We start from the raw sequence: 22,193 nt of genomic DNA, 5'->3' as shown, positions 1-22,193 counted from the left end.
CTCACTCGTAGACTCACTCATAGACTCACTCATAGACTCACTCACTCGTAGACTCACTCACTCGTAGACTCACTCACTCGTAGACTCACTCACTCATAGACTCACTCACTCATACACTCACTCACTCGTAGACTCACTCACTCGTAGACTCACTCATAGACTCACTCACTCGTAGACTCACTCACTCGTAGACTCACTCATAGACTCACTCATAGACTCACTCACTCGTAGACTCACTCACTCGTAGACTCACTCACTCGTAGACTCACTCACTCACTCGTAGACTCACTCACTCGTAGACTCACTCATAGACTCACTCACTCGTAGACTCACTCACTCATAGACTCACTCACTCGTAGACTCACTCACTCATAGACTCACTCACTCGTAGACTCACTCACTCGTAGAGTCACTCACTCGTAGACTCACTCACTCATAGACTCACTCACTCATAGACTCACTAACTCATAGACTCACTCACTCATAGACTCACTCACTCATAGACTCACTCACTCGTAGACTCACTCACTCATTGACTCACTCACTCATAGACTCACTCACTCGTAGACTCACTCACTCATAGACTCACTCACTCATAGACTCACTCACTCGTAGACTCACTCACTCATAGACTCACTCACTCATAGACTCACTAACTCATAGACTCACTCACTCATAGACTCACTCACTTGTAGACTCACTCACTTATAGACTCACTCACTCACTCATAGACTCACTCATAGACTCACTCACTCATAGACTCATTCACTCATAGACTCACTTACTCATAGACTCACTCACTCATAGACTCACTCACTCGTAGACTCACTCACTCATAGACTCACTCACTCATAGACTCACTCACTCGTAGACTCACTCACTCATAGACTCACTCACTCATAGACTCACTAACTCATAGACTCACTCACTCATAGACTCACTCACTTGTAGACTCACTCACTTATAGACTCACTCACTCACTCATAGACTCACTCATAGACTCACTCACTCATAGACTCATTCACTCATAGACTCACTTACTCATAGACTCACTCACTCATAGACTCACTCACTCATAGACTCACTCACTTGTAGACTCACTCACTTATAGACTCACTCACTCACTCATAGACTCACTCATAGACTCACTCACTCATAGACTCATTCACTCATAGACTCACTAACTCATAGACTCACTCACTCATAGACTCACTCACTCATAGACTCACTCACTCGTAGACTCACTCACTCATTGACTCACTCACTCATAGACTCACTCACTCGTAGACTCACTCACTCATAGACTCACTCACTCATAGACTCACTCACTCGTAGACTCACTCACTCATAGACTCACTCACTCATAGACTCACTAACTCATAGACTCACTCACTCATAGACTCACTCACTTGTAGACTCACTCACTTATAGACTCACTCACTCACTCATAGACTCACTCATAGACTCACTCACTCATAGACTCATTCGCTCATAGACTCACTTACTCATAGACTCACTCACTCATAGACTCACTCACTCATAGACTCGCTCACTCATAGACTCAATCATAGACTCACTCATAGACTCATTCACTCATAGACTCACTCATAGACTCACTCATAGACTTACTCACTCATAGACTCACTCACTCATAGACTCACTCACTCATAGACTCACTCACTCATAGACTCACTCACTCGTAGACTCACTCACTCATAGACTCACTCACTCATAGACTCACTCATAGACTCACTCACTCATGGACTCACTCATAGACTCACTCACTCACTCATAGACTCACTCATAGACTCACTCATAGAATCACTCAATCATAAACTCACTCATTAACTTACTGAGACTTAATTCTAGATTTGAAGCTTTCGTGACTGCAAGGATTCATACTCTTTTGGTTTTTTCGGTAAAGCCACGTAGGTAAAATAAAACACATTCAGTTTTCATTTATTTTAATTTACCTACGTAACTTTACAGAAAAAAAAACACTAAGATTATTACTTGGACTTATTCACTCATAGACCCCGTGACCCCCTGACCTGTTGACCTCTGTGACCCCAGGGTGACCTCTGTGTCTCCATTCTGCTGTGGAAATGAAGGTTGCTCCAGAAGATTCAGGCGGGAGAGTGACTTGGAGGTTACTGAACAAACACTCACCACTCACTCACCACTCACTCACCACTCACTCACCACTCACTCACCACTCACCCACCACTCACTCACTCACTCACCACTCACCACTCACTCACCACTCACTCACCACTCACTCACCACTCACTCACCACTCACTCACTACTCACTCACCACTCACCACTCACTCACCACTCACTCACTCACCACTCACTCACCACTCACTCACCACTCACTCACCACTCACTTACCACTCACTCACCACTCACTCACCACTCACCCACCACTCACTCACTCACTCACCACTCACTCACTCACTCACCACTCACTCACCCACTCACCACTCACTCACTCACCACTCACTCACTCACTCACCACTCACTCACCACTCACTCACCACTCACTCACCCACTCACTCACCCACCCACTCACTCACCACTCACTCACCACCCACTCACCACTCACTCACCACTCACTCACCACTCACTCACCACTCACTCACCACTCACCACTCACTCACCACTCACTCACCACTCACTCACCACTCACTCACTCACCACTCGCTCACCACTCACTCACCACTCACTCACCACTCACTCACTCACCACTCACTCACCACTCACTCACCACTCACCCACCCACTCACCACTCACTCACCACTCACTCACCACTCACTCACCACTCACTCACCACTCACTACTCACTCACCACTCACTCACTACTCACTCACCACTCACTCACCACTCACTCACCACTCACCCACCCACTCACCACTCACTCACACTCACTCACCACTCACTACTCACCACTCACTCACCACTCACTCACCACTCACTCACCACTCACCACTCACTCACCACTCACTCACCACCCACTCACCACTCACTACTCACTCACTCACCACTCACTCACCACTCACTCACCACTCACCACTCACTCACCACTCACTCACTACTCACCACTCACCACTCACTCACCACTCACTCACCACTCACCACTCACTCACCACTCACTCACTACTCACCACTCACCACTCACTCACCACTCACCACCACTCACCACTCACTCACCACTCACTCACCACTCACTCACCACTCACCACTCACTCACCACTCACTCACCACTCACTCACTCACTCACCACTCACTCACCACTCACTCACTCACCACTCACTCACCACTCACTCACCAATCACTCACCACTCACTCACCACTCACTCACCACTCACTCACCCACTCACCACTCACCACTCACTCACTCACCACTCACCACTCACTCACCACTCACTCACCACTCACTCACCAATCACTCACCAATCACTCACTCACTCACCACTCACTCACCACTCACTCACCACTCACTCACTCACCACTCACTCACCACTCACTCACCACTCACTCACTCACTCACCACTCACTCACCACTCACTCACCACTCACTCACTCACTCACTACTCACTCACCACCCACTCACCACTCACTCACCACTCACTCACCACTCAGTCACCACTCACTCACCACTCACTCACCACTCACTCACTCACTCACCACTCACTCACCACTCACTCACCACTCACTCACTCACCACTCACTCACCACTCACCACTCACTCATCACTCACTCACCACTCACTCTCCACTCACTCACCACTCACTCACCACTCACTCACCACTCACTCACTACTGACTCACCACTCACTCACCACTCACTCACTACTCACTCACCACTGACTCATTCCCCACTCACCATCACCACTCACTCACCACTCACTCACCACTCACTCACTCACTCACCCACTCACTCACTCACTCACCCACCACTCACTCACCACTCACTCACCACTCACCACTCACTACTCACTCACCACTCACTCACTCACCACTCACTCACCACTCACTCACCACTCACTCACTCACCTCTCACTCACCACTCACTCACCACTCACTCACCACTCACTCACTACTCACTCACTCACCACTCACTCACCACTCACTCACCACTCACTCACCACTCACTCACCACTCACTCACTACTCACCACTCACTCACTCACCACTCACTCACCACTCACTCACTACTCACTCACCACTCACTCACCACTCACTCACTACTCACTCACCACTGACTCATTCCCCACTCACCAATCACCACTCACTCACCACTCACTCACCACTCACTCACTCACTCACCCACTCACTCACTCACTCACCCACCACTCACTCACTCACCACTCACTCACCACTCACTCACCACTCACCACTCACTACTCACTCACCACTCACTCACTCACCACTCACTCACCACTCACTCACCACTCACTCACTCACCTCTCACTCACCACTCACTCACCACTCACTCACCACTCACTCACTACTCACTCACTCACCACTCACTCACCACTCACTCACCACTCACTCACCACTCACTCACCACTCACTCACTACTCACCACTCACTCACTCACCACTCACTCACCACTCACTCACTACTCACCACTCACTACTCACTCACCACTCACTCACCACTCACTCACTACTCACTCACCACTCACTCACCACTCACTCACCACTCACTCACTACTCACCACTCACTCACTCACTACTCACCACTCACTCACTAATTACTCACCACTCACTCACCACTCACTCACCACTCACTCACTCACTCACCACTCACTCACCACTCACTCACTCACCCACCAATCACTCACTCACCACTCACTCACCACTCACTCACCACTCACTCACTCACCACTCACTCACTCACCCACTCACCCACCCACTCACCCACTAATCACTCACCACTCACTCACTCACCACTCACTCACCACTCACTTCTCACTCACCACTCACTCACTCACTCACCCACTCACCACTCACCACTCACTCACTACTCACTCACCACTCACTCACCACTCACTCACCACTCACTCACTCACTACTCACTCACCACTCCACTCACCACTCACTCACCACTCACTCACCACTCAATCACTACTCACTCACCACTCACTCACCACTCACTCACCACTCACTCACTACTCACTCACCACTCACTCACCACTCACTCCCACTCACTCACCACTCACTCACCACTCACCACTCACTCACCACTCACTCACCACTCACTCACTACTCACTCACAACTCACTCACCACTCACTCACTACTCACTCACCACTGACTCATTCCCCACTCACCAATCACCACTCACTCACCACTCACTCACCACTCACTCACTACTCACTCACCACTCACTCACCACTCACTCACTACTCACTCACCACTGACTCATTCCCCACTCACCAATCACCACTCTCTCACTACACACTCACATGTCTCCCTTCCCGTTTCTCTCTCCCCGTGTCTCTCTCCCCGTGTCTCCCTCCCCGTGTCTCTCTCCCCGTGTCTCTCTCCTCGTGTCTCTCTCCCCGTGTCTCTCTCCCCGTGTCTCTCTCCTCGTGTCTCTCTCCTCGTGTCTCTCTCCCCGTGTCTCTCTCCCCGTGTCTCTCTCCCCGCGTCTCCCCGTGTCTCCCCGTGTCTCTCCCCGTGTCTCCCGGTGTCTCTTTCCCCGTGTCTCTCTCCCCGTGTCTCTCTCCCCGTGTCTCTCTCCCCGTGTCTCCCCGTGTCTCTCCCCGTGTCTCTCTCCCCGTGTCTCCCAGTGTCTCTCTCCCCGTGTCTCTCTCCCCGTGTCTCTCCCCACGTGTCTCTCTCCCCGTGTCTCTCTCTCCCCGTGTCTCTCCCCGTGTCTCCCGGTGTCTCTCTCCCCGTGTCTCTCTCCCCGCGTCTCTCTCCCCGTGTCTCTCCCCGTGTCTCTCTCCCCGTGTCTCTCTCCCCATGTCTCTCTCCCCGTGTCTCCCCGTGTCTCTCTCCCCGCGTCTCTCTCCCCGTGTCTCTCTCCCCGTGTCTCTCTCCCCATGTCTCTCTCCCCGTGTCTCCCCGTGTCTCTCTCCCCGTGTCTCTCTCCCCGTGTCTCTCTCCCCCGCGTCTCTCTCCCCGTGTCTCTCCGTGTCTCCCCGCGTCTCTCTCCCCGTGTCTCTCTCCCCATGTCTCTCTCCCGGTGTCTCTCTCCCCGTGTCTCTCTCCCCGTGTCTCTCTCCCCGTGTCTCTCCCCGTGTCTCCCCGTGTCTCTCTCCCCGTGTCTCTCCCCGTGTCTCTCTCCCCGTGTCTCCCGGTGTCTCTCTCCCCGTGTCTTTCTCCCCGTGTCTCTCTCCCCGTGTCTCTCTCCCCGTGTCTCTCTCCCCGTGTCTCCCCGTGTCTCTCTCCCCGTGTCTCTCTCCCCTTGTCTCTCTCCCCGTGTCTCTCTCCCCCGTGTCTCTCTCCCCGCGTCTCCCCGTGTCTCCCCGTGTCTCTCCCCATGTCTCTCCCCGTGTCTCTCTCCCCGTGTCTCTCTCCCCGTGTCTCTCTCCCCATGTCTCTCCCCGTGTCTCTCTCTCCCTGTGTCTCTCCCCGTGTCTCTCCCCGTGTCTCTCTCCCCGTGTCTCTCTCCCCGTGTCTCTCTCCCCGTGTCTCTCTCCCCGCGTCTCCCCGTGTCTCCCCGTGTCTCTCCCCGTGTCTCTCTCCCCGTGTCTCTCTCCCCGTGTCTCTCTCCCCATGTCTCTCCCCGTGTCTCTCTCTCCCCGTGTCTCTCTCCCCGCGTCTCTCTCCCCGTGTCTCTCTCCCCGTGTCTCCCGGTGTCTCTCTCCCCGTGTCTCTCTCCCCGTGTCTCCCGGTGTCTCTCTCCCCGTGTCTCCCCGTGTCTCTCCCCGTATCTCTCCCCGTGTCTCTCTCCCCGTGTCTCTCTCCCCGTGTCTCTCTCCCCGTGTCTCTCCCCGTGTCTCTCTCCCCGTGTCTCTCTCCCCGTGTCTCTCTCCCCGTGTCTCTGTAACCCCGTCTCTCTCTCTCCCCGTCTCTCTCTCTCCCCGTGTCTCTCTCCCCGTGTCTCTCTCCCCGTGTCTCTCTCCCCGTGTCTCTCTCCCCGTGTCTCTCTAACCCCGTCTCTCTCTCTCTCCCCGTCTCTCTCTCTCCCCGTGTCTCTCTCCCCGTCTCTCTCTCCCCGTGTCTCTCTCCCCGTGTCTCTCTAACCCCGTCTCTCTCTCTCCCCGTCTCTCTCTCTCCCCATGTCTCTCTCCCCGTGTCTCTCTCCCCGTGTCTCTCTCCCCGTGTCTCTCTAACCCCGTCTCTCTCTCTCCCCGTCTCTCTCTCCCCGTCTCTCTCTCCCCGTGTCTCTCTCCCCGTGTCTCTCTCCCCGTGTCTCTCTCCCCGTGTCTCTCTAACCCCGTCTCTCTCTCTCCCCGTCTCTCTCTCTCCCCGTGTCTCTCTCCCCGTGTCTCTCTAACCCCGTCTCTCTCTCTCCCCGTCTCTCTTTCTCCCCGTGTCTCTCTCCCCGTGTCTCTCTCCCCGTGTCTCTCTCCCCGTGTCTCTCTAACCCCGTCTCTCTCTCTCCCCGTCTCTCTCTCTCCCCGTGTCTCTCTCCCCGTGTCTCTCTCCCCGTGTCTCTCTAACCCCGTCTCTCTCTCTCCCCGTCTCTCTCTCTCCCCGTGTCTCTCTCTCTCCCCGTGTCTCTCTCCCCGTGTCTCTCTCCCCGTGTCTCTCTCCCCGTGTCTCTCTCCCCGTGTCTCTCTCTCCCCGTGTCTCTCTCCCCGTGTCTCTCTCCCCGTGTCCCCGCACAGAAGCACATTCGGAGGCATGGGGAGACCCAGGGCCTCGTCTGCCCCTTCCCTGGCTGTGGGAAACTTTTCCGTGCCTCTCGGCATCTGAGACAGCACGAGAACGTTCACTCAGGTAGAGAGACAGAGACACGGGGTTAGAGAGACACGGGGAGACACGGGGAGAGAGAGAGACACGGGGAGAGAGACACGGGGAGACACGGGGAGAGAGAGAGAGAGACACGGGGAGACACGGGGAGAGAGAGACACGGGGAGAGAGACACGGGGAGAGAGAGAGACACGGGGAGAGAGACACGGGGAGAGAGAGACGGGGAGAGAGACACGGGGAGAGACACGGAGAGAGACACGGGGAGAGAGACACGGGGAGAGAGACACGGGGAGACAGACACGGGGAAGGAGACACAGAGAGAGAGACACGGGGAGAGAGACACGGGGGGAGAGACACGGGGAGAGACATCGGGAGAGAGACACGGGGAGAGACACGGGGAGACACGGGGAGACACGGAGAGAGACACGGAGAGAGACACGGGGAGAGAGAGACACGGGGAGAGAGACACGGGGAGAGAGACACGGGGAGAGAGACACGGGGGGAGAGACACGGGGAGAGACATGGGGAGAGAGACACGGGGAGAGAGACACGGGGAGAGAGACACGGGGAGACACGGAGAGAGACACGGAGAGAGACACGGGGAGAGAGAGAGACACGGGGAGAGAGAGAGAGAGAGAGACGGGGGGAGAGAGAGAGACACGGGGAGAGAGAGAGACACGGGGAGAGAGACACGGGGAGAGAGACACGGGGAGAGAGAGAGACACGGGGAGAGAGACATGGGGAGAGAGGGACACGGGGAGAGAGACACGGGGAGAGAGACACGGGGAGAGAGACACGGGGAGAGAGAGAGAGACACGGGGAGAGAGAGACACGGGGAGAGAGACACGGGGAGAGAGAGAGACACGGGGAGAGAGAGACACGGGGAGAGAGACATGGGGAGAGAGAGACACGGGGAGAGAGACACGGGGAGAGAGACACGGGGAGAGAGACACGGGGAGAGAGAGAGAGACACGGGGAGAGAGAGACACGGGGAGAGAGACACGGGGAGAGAGAATTTTGGGAGAGAGAGAAACAGAGAGAGAGAGACACAGGGAGAGACAAACACTGTCCAGAACCACGTGGTTGTTGTTGACTGTGGTGGTTGTTGTGGTTGTTGTTGTTGTTGACTGTGGTGGTTGTTGTTGTGGTTGTTGTTGTTGTTGTTGTTGACTGTGGTTGTTGTTGTGGTTGTTGTTGTTGTTGTTGACTGTGGTTGTTGTTGTGGTTGTTGTTGTTGTTGACTGTGGTGGTTGTTGTTGTGGTTGTTGTTGTTGTTGACTGTGGTGGTTGTTGTGGTGGTTGTTGTTGACTGTGGTGGTTGTTGTGGTTGTTGTTGTTGTTGACTGTGGTGGTTGTTGTAGTTGTTGTTGTTGTTGACTGTGGTGGTTGTTGTGGTGGTTGTTGTTGACTGTGGTGGTTGTTGTGGTTGTTGTTGTTGTTGTTTTTGACTGTGGTGGTGGTTGTTGTGGTTGTTGTTGTTGTTGACTGTGGTGGTTGTTGTGGTTGTTGTTGTTGTTGGTGACTGTGGTTGTTGTTGTTGTTGACTGTGGTGGTTGTCGTTTTTGACTGTGGTGGTTGTTGTGGTTGTTGTTGTTGACTGTGGTTGTTGTTGTGGTTGTTGTTGTTGTTGACTGTGGTGGTGGTTGTTGTGGTTGTTGTTGTTGTTGTTGACTGTGGTGGTTGTTGTGGTTGTTGTTGTTGTTGGTGACTGTGGTGGTGGTTGTTGTGGTTGTTGTTGTTGTTGTTGACTGTGGTTGTTGTTGTGGTTGTTGTTGTTGTTGTTGACTGTGGTGGTGGTTGTTGTGGTTGTTGTTGTTGTTGTTGACTGTGGTGGTTGTTGTGGTTGTTGTTGTTGTTGGTGACTGTGGTGGTTGTTGTTGTGGTTGTTGTTGTTGTTGACTGTGGTGGTTGTTGTGGTTGTTGTTGTTGTTGTTGACTGTGGTGGTTGTTGTTGTGGTTGTTGTGGTTGTTGTTGTTGACTGTGGTGGTTGTTGACTGTGGTTGTTGTTGTTGTTGTTGACTGTGGTTGTTGTTGACTGTGGTGGTTGTTGTGGTGGTTGTTGTTGACTGTGGTGGTGGTTGTGGTTGTTGTTGTTGACTGTGGTGGTTGTTGTTGTGGTTGTTGTTGACTGTGGTGGTTGTTGTGGTTGTTGTTGTTGTTGACTGTGGTTGTTGTTGTTGTTGACTGTGGTTGTTGTTGACTGTGGTGGTGGTTGTGGTTGTTGTTGTTGCCAGAGGAGAGGAACTTCACTTGTGAGACTTGTGGCACCAGCTTCAAAAACAAACGCAACCTCAACGTGCACATTCGCATTCACACCGGTGAGAAGCCTCTACAGTGAGTACGGTACACCACACACTGTACACCACACACTGTACACCACACACTGTACACCACGCACTGTACACCACACACTGTACACCACGCACTGTACACCATGCACTGTACACCACGCACAGTACACCACACACTGTACACCACACACTGTACACCACACACTGTACACCACACACTGTACACCACACACTGTACACCACGCACTGTACACCACGCACTGTACACCACGCACTGTACACCACACACTGCACACCACACACTGTACACCACGCACAGCACACCACACACTGTACACCACACACTGTACACCACGCACTGTACACCACACACTGTACACCACACACTGTACACCACACACTGTACACCACACACTGTACACCACACAGCACACCACACACTGTACACCACACACTGTACACCACGCACAGTACACCATGCACAGTACACCATGCACAGTACACCACACACTGTACACCACGCACAGTACACCACACACAGTACACCACGCACTGTACACCACACACTGTACACCACGCACAGTACACCACACACAGTACACCATGCACAGTACACCATGCACAGTACACCACACACTGTACACCATGCACAGCACACCAAACACTGTACACCACACACTGTACGCCACACACAGCACACCACGCACTGTACACCATGCACAGCACACCACACACTGTACACCACACAGCACACCACACACTGTACACCACACACAGCACACCACACACTGTACACCACACAGCACACCACACACTGTACACCATGCACAGCACACACACACTGTACACCACACAGCACACCACACACTGTACACCACACACAGCACACCACACACTGTACACCACACAGCATACCACACACTGTACACCATGCACAGCACACCACACACTGTACACCATGCACAGCACACCACACACTGTACACCACACACAGTACACCACACACTGTACACCACGCACAGTACACCACACACTGTACACCACACACTGTACACCACACACTGTACACCATGCACAGTACACCACACACTGTACACCACACACAGTACACCACGCACAGTACACCACACACTGCACACCACGCACTGTACACCACACACAGCACACCACGCACTGTACACCACGCACAGTACACCACACACTGTACACCATGCACAGTACACCACACACTGTACACCACGCACAGCACACCACGCACTGTACACCACGCACAGTACACCACACACTGTACACCACACAGCACACCACACACTGTACACCACACACAGCACACCACACACTGTACACCACACAGCACACCACACACTGTACACCACACACTGTACACCACACACTGTACACCACACACAGCACACCACACACTGTACACCACACACTCTACACCACACAGCACACCACACACTGTACACCACACACTGTACACCACACACTGTACACCACACACAGCACACCACACACTGTACACCACACACTCTACACCACACAGCACACCACACACTGTACACCACACAGCACACCATACACTGTACACCACACACAGCACACCACACTATACACCACACGCTGTACACCACACACTGTACACCACACACTGTACACTACACACCACACACCGTACACCACACACTGTACACCACACACTGTACACCACACAGTACAACACACACTGTACACTACACACCACACACTGTACACCACACACCACACACTGTACACCGCACGCGGTACACCTCCGTATCTCTATTTCCGTGTCTCTCTCCGTGTGTCTCTCTCTCCGTGTCTCTTTCTCCGTGTGTCTCTCTCCGTGTGTCTCTCTCCGTGTGTCTCTCTCTCCGTGTCTCTTTCTCCGTGTGTCTCTCCTTGTCTCCATGTCTCTCTCCACGTGTCTCTCTCTCCACGTGTCTCTCTCCGTGTGTCTCTCTCGACGTGTCTCTCTCCGTGTGTCTCTCTCCGTGTGTCTCTCTCCATGGTGTCTCTCCGCGTTGTCTCCATGTCTCTCTCCGTGTGTCTCTCTCCGTGTGTCTCTCTCCACGTGTCTCTCTCTCTCCGTGTGTCTCTCTCCGTGTCTCTCTCCATGGTGTCTCTCTCTCCGTGTGTCTCTCTCCGTGTGTCTCTCTCTCCATGGTGTCTCTCCTTGTCTCCATGTCTCTCTCCGTGTCTCTCTCTCCGTGTGTCTCTCTCCGTGTGTCTCTCTCCGTGTGTCTCTTTCCGTGTCTTTCTCTCTGTGTGTCTCTCTCTCTCCGTGTCTCTTTCTCCACGTGTCTCTCTCCACGTGTCTCTCTCTCCATGGTGTCTCTCCTTGTCTCCATGTCTCTCTCCGTGTGTCTCTCTCTCCATGGTGTCTCTCCTTGTCTCCATGTCTCTCTCCGTGTGTCTCTCTCCACGTGTCTCTCTCTCCGTGTGTCTCTCTCCGTGTCTCTCTCTCCATGGTGTCTCTCTCTCCGTGTGTCTCTCTCCGTGTGTCTCTCTCCATGGTGTCTCTCCGCGTTGTCTCCATGTCTCTCTCCGTGTCTCTCTCTCCGTGTGTCTCTCTCCGTGTCTCTCTCTCTCCGTGTGTCTCTCTCCATGGTGTCTCTCCTTGTCTCCATGACTCTCTCCACGTGTCTCTCTCTCCACGTGTATCTCTCCGTGTGTCTCTCTCCGTGTGTCTCTCTCCGTGTGTCTCTCTCCGTGTGTCTCTCTCCACGTGTCTCTCTCTCCACGTGTCTCTCTCTCCGTGTGTCTCTCTCTCCGTGTCTCTCTCTCTCCGTGTCTCTTTCTCCGTGTGTCTCTCCTTGTCTCCATGTCTCTCTCCGTGTGTCTCTCTCTCTCCATGGTGTCTCTCTCCGTGTGTCTCTCTCTCCACGTCTCTCTCTCCGTGTCTCTCTCTCCGTGTGTCTCTCTCCGTGTGTCTCTCTCCCCGTGTCTCTCTCTCCACGTGTCTCTCTCCGTGTGTCTCTCCCCGTGTCTCTCTCTCCACGTGTCTCTCTCCGTGTGTATCTCTCTCCGTGTGTCTCTCTCCGTGTGTCTCTCTCCATGGTGTCTCTCCGCGTTGTCTCCATGTCTCTCTCCGTGTCTCTCTCTCCGTGTGTCTCTCTCCGTGTGTCTCTCTCCGTGTCTCTCTCTCCACGTGTCTCTCTCCGTGTGTCTCTCTCCGTGTGTCTCTCTCCGTGTGTCTCTCTCCATGTCTCTCTCTCCACGTGTCTCTCTCTCCGTGTGTCTCTCTCCATGTGTCTTTCCACGTGTGTCTCTCTCCATGTGTCTCTCTCTCCATGGTGTCTCTCCTCGTCTCCATGTCTCTCTCCACGTGTCTCTCTCTCCACATGTCTCTCTCCGTGTGTCTCTCTCCGTGTCTCTCTCTCCGTGTGTCTCTCCTTGTCTCCATGTCTCTCTCCACGTGTCTCTCTCTCCACATGTCTCTCTCCGTGTGTCTCTCTCCGTGTCTCTCTCTCCGTGTGTCTCTCCTTGTCTCCATGTCTCTCTCCACGTGTCTCTCTCTCCACATGTCTCTCTCCACGTGTCTCTCTCTCCACATGTCTCTCTCCACGTGTCTCTCTCTCCATGGTGTCTCTCTCTCCGTGTCTCTCTCCATGGTGGCTCTCTCCGTGTGTCTCTCTCTCCGTGTGTCTCTCCTTGTCTCCATGTCTCTCTCCACGTGTCTCTCTCTCCATGGTGTCTCTCTCCGTGTGTCTCTCCATGGTGTCTCTCTCCGTGTGTCTCTCTCTCCGTGTATCTCTCCGTGTGTCGCTCTCTCTCCATGGTGTCTCTCTCTCCATGGTGTCTCTCTCCGTGTGTCTCTCCATGGTGTCTCTCTCTCCGTGTCTCTCTCTCCACATGTCTCTCTCCACGTGTCTCTCTCTCCATGGTGTCTCTCTCTCCGTGTCTCTCTCCATGGTGGCTCTCTCCGTGTGTCTCTCTCTCCGTGTGTCTCTCTCTCCGTGTGTCTCTCTCCATGTGTCTCTCTCCACGTGTGTCTCTCTCCATGGTGTCTCTCCTTGTCTCCATGTCTCTCTCCATGGTGTCGCTCTCTCCATGGTGTCTCTCTCCATGTGTCTCTCTCCATGGTGTCTCTCTCTCCATGCTGTCGCTCTCTCCATGGTGTCTCTCTCCACGTGTCTCTCTCCATGGTGTCTCTCTCCATGGTGTCTCTCTCCACGTGTCTCTCTCCATGGTGTCTCTCTCCATGGTGTCTCTCTCTCCATGCTGTCGCTCTCTCTCCATGGTGTCTCTCTCCACGTGTCTCTCTCCGTGTCTCTTTCTCCGTGTGTCTCTCTCCGTGTGTCTCTCTCCGTGTGTCTCTCCATGGTGTCTCTCCTTGTCTCCATGTCTCTCTCCATGGTGTCTCTCTCTCCACGTGTGTCTCTCTCCGTGTGTCTCTCTCCGTGTGTCTCTCTCTGTGTCTCTCTCCATGGTGTCTCTCCTTGTCTCCATGTCTCTCTCCGTGTGTCTCTTTCTCCGTGTGTCTCTCTCCGTGTCTCCATGGTGTCTCTCCTTGTCTCCATGTCTCTCTCCGTGTGTCTCTCTCTCTCCATGGTGTCTCTCCTTGTCTCCATGTCTCTCTCCATGGTGTCTCTCTCCGTGTCTCTCTCTCCATGGTGTCTCTCCGCGTTGTCTCCATGTCTCTCCCCGTGTCTCTCTCTCCGTGTCTCTCTCCATGGTGTCTCTCTGCGTTGTCTCCATGTCTCTCTCCGTGTGTCTCTCTCTCCGTGTCTCTCTCCGTGTGTCTTTCTCCTCGTGTCTCTCTCTCCGTGTCTCTCTCCATGGTGTCTCTCCTTGTCTCCATGTCCCTCTCCGTGTGTCTCTCTCTCCGTGTGTCTCTCTCTCCGTGTGTCTCTCTCCGTGTCTCTCTCTCTCTCCATGGTGTCTCTCTCCGCGTTGTCTCTCTCTCCGTGTGTCTCTCTCCATGGTGTCTCTCTCTCCGTGTCTCTCTCTCCGTGTGTCTCTCTCCGTGTCTCTCTCTCCGTGTGTCTCTGTCCGTGTGTCTCTCTCCGTGTGTCTCTCCGTGTGTCTCTCTCCGTGTGTCTCTCTCCGTGTGTCTCTCTCCACGTGTCTCTCTCTCCACGTGTCTCTCTCTCCGTGTGTCTCTCTCTCCGTGTCTCTCTCTCTCCGTGTCTCTTTCTCCGTGTGTCTCTCCTTGTCTCCATGTCTCTCTCCGTGTGTCTCTCTCTCTCCATGGTGTCTCTCTCCGTGTGTCTCTCTCTCCACGTCTCTCTCTCCGTGTCTCTCTCTCCGTGTGTCTCTCTCCGTGTGTCTCTCTCCCCGTGTCTCTCTCTCCACGTATCTCTCTCCGTGTGTCTCTCCCCGTGTCTCTCTCTCCACGTGTCTCTCTCCGTGTGTATCTCTCTCCGTGTATCTCTCTCCGTGTGTCTCTCTCCGTGTCTCTCTCTCCATGGTGTCTCTCCTTGTCTCCATGTCTCTCTCCGTGTGTCTCTCTCTCTCCATGGTGTCTCTCCGTGTCTCTCTCTCTCCGTGTGTCTCTCTCTGTGTGTCTCTCTCTGTGTGTCTCTCTCCGTATGTCTCTCTCCGTGTATCTCTCTCCATGGTGTCTCTCTCTCCGTGTGTCTCTCTCCATGGTGTCTCTCCTTGTCTCCATGTCTCTCTCCGCGTGTCTCTCTCTCCGTGTCTCTCTCTCCGTGTGTGTCTCTCTCTCTCCATGGTGTCTCTCTCCACGTGTTTCTCTCCGTGTCTCTCTCTCCGTGTGTCTCTCTCCGTGTGTCTCTCTCTCCTTGTCTCCATGTCTCTCTCCGTGTGTCGCTCTCTCCATGGTGTCTCTCTCTCCGTGTGTCGCTCTCTCTCCATGGTGTCTCTCTCCATGGTGTCTCTCCGTGTGTCTGTCTCTCTCCATGGTGTCTCTCTCTCTCCGTGTGTCTCTCTCCGTGTGTCTCTCTCTCCATGGTGTCTCTCTCCACGTGTCTCTCTCCGTGTCTCTCTCTCTCCATGGTGTCTCTCTCCACGTGTCTCTCTCCGTGTCTCTCTCTCCATGGTGTCTCTCTCCGTGTGTCTCTCTCCGTGTGTCTCTCTCCATGGTGTCTCTCTCCATGGTGTCTCTCTCCGTGTGTCTCTCTCTCTCCATGGTGTCTCTCTCCACGTGTGTCTCTCTCTCTCTCCACGTGTCTCTCTCTCTCTCCACGTGTCTCTCTCCATGGTGTCTCTCTCTCTCCATGGTGTCTCTCTCCACGTGTCTCTCTCTCTCCATGGTGTCTCTCTCTCTCTCCATGGTGTCTCTCTCCATGGTGTCTCTCTCTCTCTCCACGTCTCTCTCTCCACGTCTCTCTCTCCATGGTGTCTCTCTCCACGTGTGTCTCTCTCTCTCCACGTGTCTCTCTCCACGTGTCTCTCTCTCTCTCCATGGTGTCTCTCTCTCCGCCTTGCCTCTGCCCCAGGTGCCAGCTCTGCGGGTTCCGCTGCAGGCAGAAGGCCTCCCTCAACTGGCACATGCGCAAACACAACCTCTGTCCCACCTATCACTTCATGTGCGATGAGTGTGGCAAGATGTTCGAGAAGCCGGACAGCCTGAGACAGCACCGCACCATCGTGCACCCCCAGAGGCAGTACCGCACCACCGACGATCACCACCAACACCAACACCACCAACACCACCACCACCAACAACACCACCAACACCAACACCACGAAGAGACAGGCGGAGAGACACACAGCAGCCACACCAACGCGGCAATTGGAGCCACCGGTGGTAGCGTTGGACGGACGCGGGCGGACACGCAGACACACTCGCAGGCGGACGCACAGGCGGTGCAGACACAGGCGGACTCACAGGCGGTGCAGACACAGGCGGACACAGGGGTGGTACAGATACAGGCAGACTCAGGGGTGGTACAGACACAGGCAGACACACAGGCGGTACAGATACAGGCGGACACACAGGCGGTACAGACGCAGGCAGACGCACAGGCGGTACAGTCACAGGCGGACACACAGGCGGTGCAGACACAGGCAGACTCATGGGCGGTACAGACACAGGCAGACTCAGGGGTGGTACAGATACAGGCAGACTCAGGGGTGGTACAGACACAGGTGGACACACAGGTGGTACAGACACAGGCAGACTCAGGGGTGGTACAGATACAGGCGGACACACAGGTGGTACAGATACAGGCAGACTCATGGGCGGTACAGACACAGGCAGACTCAGGGGTGGTACAGACACAGGCAGACTCAGGGGTGGTACAGATACGGGCAGACACACAGGTGTTACAGACACAGGCAGACTCAGGGGTGGTACAGATACAGGCAGACTCAGGGGTGGTACAGACACAGGCAGACTCAGGGGTGGTACAGATACGGGCGGACACGCAGACACACTCACAGGCAGACACACAGGTGGTACAGACACAGGCAGACTCAGGGGTGGTACAGATACGGGCGGACACGCAGACACACTCACAGGCAGACACACAGGTGGTACAGACACAGGCAGACTCAGGGGTGGTACAGATACAGGTGGACACACAGGTGGTACAGATACAGGTGGTACAGACACAGGCAGACTCAGGGGTGGTACAGATACAGGCAGACACACAGACACACTCACAGGCAGACACACAGACACCTTCACAGGCAGACACACAGACACACTCACAGGCAGACACACAGACACACTCACAGGCAGACACACAGACACACTCACAGGCAGAGACACAGACACACTCACAGATACAGACAGACTCACAGGGAAACTCACAAGCAGACGCATGGGTGATACAGATGAACTCAGAAGCGGACACAGAGTTACACTTGGAGACACAGGCAGACACACAGACACACACACACTCACAGGTGGTACACTCGCAGGCGGTACAGACACAGGCAGACACACAGACACACTCACAGGCAGACACACAGACACACTCACAGGCAGACACACAGACACACTCACAGGCAGACACACATATGGTACAGACACACACACTCACAGGCTGACACACAGACACACAGGCAGACACACACACACACTGGCACAGACACACTCACAGGCAGACACACAGGCACAAGTGTCGTCACCACGACGCTTGTGCCAGGCTATGTGCACCCTGAGGCCACGTGAAGTGTCGAACGCCCGCTGGCAGGAGGTCACGGGGCAGACCCAGGTGCCACGGGTCGACTGACTGAGATGACTGGCTGATGCACCACCTGTGCCCCCTACTATGCCAACTTGCTGTGCTTTAGCCACCCGGCGCTCTGCACTTTGTTGTGAACGTCGCTCCTCCGCCCTCCGTTGTTGTTGGAGGGCGACTGCCTCCAACTGCCCAGTAGCGTCCTTCACGAGCCTCCTTCACTGAGGCCGATCTTGACACCGCTGGTACCAGTCATCGGCAAGTCCACTCAGCTCCACGTCCTCCTGTACCATACCACTCCATCTCTTCTCTAGCCCGTGCCACACCCGTTTAACCCCCTCAATCCGACTAAACAAAAGCTGTTTCGGCATGCGGTGGCTGGGCATGCGGGCTACATGACCCAGCCAACGCAGCCTTGCCTGCCGGAGGAGCTCACTGATGGGACCTTGCCCAGATATTTGAAGGATTTGTGAGCTCCTCACACAATCCAGCCTGGTTAAACCCAGGATGGATCGTAGGCAGGCCAGCCTAAATGTTTCTAACACTCACTCACCCACCCACTTACACACTCGCCAAAGGATGGCCTCCATATTTGTCAACATTGCTGTGTACGCTGATGATCTGGTGATTGCTACTCACTCAAAGAAAGGAGTTGGAGACTAATGCCGAACCTGGAGCGTGCCACGAAGAGACTGTGGAGGCCTTGCCATCAGCAGCACCACAACCAAGCACCTGCATGGGTATTTTGGATCATCAAAACCTCCACCGCCACCTTCCATGCCCCATGGGTGATGGGAGTGTTATGGAGATAGTGGAGGTGTTTCTGTACCCGGCGTTTGTAACGTTGATATTAAATTTCCTTGGGACCTTGGTCTGACTTGCCTCACTCACTCATACACTCATCTACACAGAGAGACCCATAGACTCACAACACAGATACTCTTAGACTCACCACACAGAGACCCACAGACTCACCAGAGACCCATAGACTCACCACACAGAGACCCACAGACTTGCCACACAGAGACCCATAGACTCACCACACAGAGACTTACAGACTCACCAGAGACCCATAGACTCGCCACACAGAGACCCACAGACTCACCACACAGACCCATAGACTCACCACACAGACCCATATACTCACCACACATATCCATAGACTCACCACACAGAGACCCACAGACTCACCACCACACAGAGACCCACAGACTCACCACACAGAGACCCATAGACTCACCACACAGAGACCCATAGACTCACCACACAGACCCATAGACTCACCACACAGACCCATATACTCACCACACACCCACAGACTCACCACACAGAGACCCACAGACTCACCACACAGAGACCCACAGACTCACCACACAGAGACCCATAGACTCACCACACAGACCCATAGACTCACCACACAGACCCATATACTCACCACACACCCACAGACTCACCACACAGAGACCCACAGACTCACCAAATAGACCCATAGACTCACCACACAGATCCATAGACTCACCACACAGAGACCCATAGACTCACCACACAGAGACCCATAGACTCACCACACAGAGACCCACAGACTCACCACACATATCCATAGACTCACCACACAGAGACCCACAGACTCACCAAACAGACCCATAGACTCACCACACAGAGACCCACAGACTCACCACACAGAGACCCACAGACTCACCAAACAGACCCATAGACTCACCACACAGATCCATAGACTCACCACACAGAGACCCACAGACTCACCACACAGAGACCCATAGACTCACCACACAGACACCCACAGACTCACCACACAGAGACCCACAGACTCACCACACAGAGACCCATAGACTCACCACACATATCCATAGACTCACCACACAGAGACCCATAGACTCACCACACAGAGACCCACAGACTCACCACACAGACCCATAGACTCGCCACACAGACCCATATACTCACCACATCCATAGACTCACCACACAGACACCCACAGACTCACCACACAGAGACCCACAGACTCACCAAACAGACCCATAGACTCACCACACAGATCCATAGACTCACCACACAGAGACCCACAGACTCACCACACATCCATAGACTCACCACACAGACACCCACAGGCTCACCACCACACAGAGACCCACAGACTCACCAAACAGACCCATAGACTCACCACACAGAGACCCACAGACTTAACTGTACTCTTTGGTTGGTAGGTATAAAATACATTAAATCGCCACGTTTCGGGTGCAACACAAGCGTCCGTCGTCAGGTGGAACAACCAAAGCTAGAAACGGCTGTTGGAAGTGGGTAGCAGGACTCCCGTAGTACGAGGCTATATAGGTCAGACATAGGGGGGGGTGGAGTGGGGAGTGGAGTGCTGCTGGATGAAGAGCAGCTAGAAAGGACCACAGGGCAAAAGGAGGAGCGAAAAAGCAAAAGGGTGGAGATGCAGATATGAAGGCAAGACCATAAAGCCGTTAAGGTTTAACCTGGTTAATAACGTCCTTCCAATGATTGCTAAATTTGTATCCATCTTCTCGGTTGAAGTCACGCCTATGTTTATTTATCTGGAAGGCTTCATGGACAAACCTTTGATAGTAGCCCGAAGGTTTGCAGAGCACCTTGGTTTCGGAAAAAAAAGCAATATAATGAGAGCCCACAGCGTTGTAGCAGTGATCAGCCACGGCGGAGGTGTTGGTTCTGCCGTGTTTCAGATCTGACCCTGTGCTCGCGAACACGGTCCAAGACGCGTCGTTTCGTTTCCCCAATGTAGCAATCACCACAGGAGCAACTTAGTTTGTAGACTCCAGGATATTGCATGTCAGGAATGACATCCTTTACAGGTGGGATTAGATCACGGATTTTGTGTACTGTACTGAATCAGACCTGGATCTTGTGTTTAAGATTTTGGAAATATTTTTGGTAACGCCTGCTATGGTATCGTAACGTGATGGTTTTGATCAGTGTCTCAGGTGGTTGTTTCTCCCTGGTTGGAGATACAGCTTTGTGAATAATGCGGTCCGAGTACCTATTCATCTTAAGAGCCTGGTGTCCGTGTTCCAGTTCGCTGGTTATGTGGTGTTGGTCAGAAATGCAGTGGGCCCTATGGTGTAGTGTTTTGATGAGGGAATTATTTTGTGCCGGATGGTGGTGGGAATCAGGCTTCAGATAGGAATCTGTGTGGTTGGCTTTCCTGTAGACAGTGTCCCAACGAGCCATCAGATACATTCTCAAACATAACATCCAGGTATGGTAGATTACCATCCTTCTCCACTTCCATGGTGAATTTGATGGGTGTATGGAGTTAATGTGGTTGAGAAATTGGTTCAATGCTGGCAGGCCATGTGGCCAAATGACGAAAGTGTCATCCACATATCTCTTCCACAAGGAAGGATGTAGGGTGGATGTTTGGATGGCATCTGTTTCAAATTTCTCCATGAAAGCATTCGTTATCACTGGTGATAGGGGGGAACCCATGGGGGTACCTTCATTTTGTTTGTAGAAAGTACCATTCCAGGTGAAGTAATTGTTGGTAAGGCAGTGCCTAACCAGAGTAGGAACCTCAAGGTTCAGTCCATGTTGGACTAAATCTTCAATTATTGCTAAGGTGTCAGGCACAGGGACCTTGGTGAACAGAGAAACTACATCAAAGCTGACGAGAAAATCATCTGGGGACAGTGAAATGCCCTTGATTAGAGAGACCAAGTGAGCTGAGTTATGTACTGTTGAGGAAGTCTTGCCAGTGAATGGAAGCAAGGTATCAGACAGAAATCGTGCCAGTTTGTAGGTAGGTGAGTTGATAGTGGAAACGATGGGCCGAAGCGGGGTGCCTTCTTTATGGATCTTAGGAAGACCACAGAATCTGGGTGTTCTAGTAGCAGTAGGTTTTTAGGGAGAGCCGT

At 53.5% G+C, this 22,193-nt stretch overlaps 1 protein-coding gene across 9 annotated transcripts in view; it reads left to right on the top strand.

Annotated features, from left to right (window-relative positions):
* The window catches only part of LOC142907356 (uncharacterized), a 48,901-nt gene extending 29,751 nt beyond the window's left edge, over nt 1-19,150 (top strand). The window contains exons 9-13 of one of the 9 annotated variants that reach the window (XM_076056778.1): nt 2,074-2,149; nt 7,789-7,900; nt 10,109-10,208; nt 16,588-17,572; nt 17,693-19,150. In XM_076056778.1, the coding sequence (XP_075912893.1) occupies nt 2,074-2,149; nt 7,789-7,900; nt 10,109-10,208; nt 16,588-17,572; nt 17,693-18,145 (1,726 nt within the window). In that variant the 3' untranslated portion in view covers nt 18,146-19,150. Of the gene's footprint in view, nt 1-2,073; nt 2,150-7,788; nt 7,901-10,108; nt 10,209-16,587 lie in introns of all 9 variants that reach the window. The other 8 variants (XM_076056773.1, XM_076056777.1, XM_076056776.1 and 5 more) reach the window with 8 other exon arrangements.
* The last annotated feature ends 3,043 nt before the right edge of the window (nt 19,151-22,193 follow it).

The sequence above is a fragment of the Petromyzon marinus genome, chromosome 78, assembly GCF_048934315.1.
Source record: "Petromyzon marinus isolate PM22_M1 ecotype Great Lakes invasive population chromosome 78, UKy_Petmar_22M1.pri1.0, whole genome shotgun sequence".
NCBI classification, from domain to species: Eukaryota; Metazoa; Chordata; class Hyperoartia; order Petromyzontiformes; family Petromyzontidae; genus Petromyzon; species Petromyzon marinus.
This window is presented reverse-complemented; position numbering and strand designations above follow the sequence as displayed.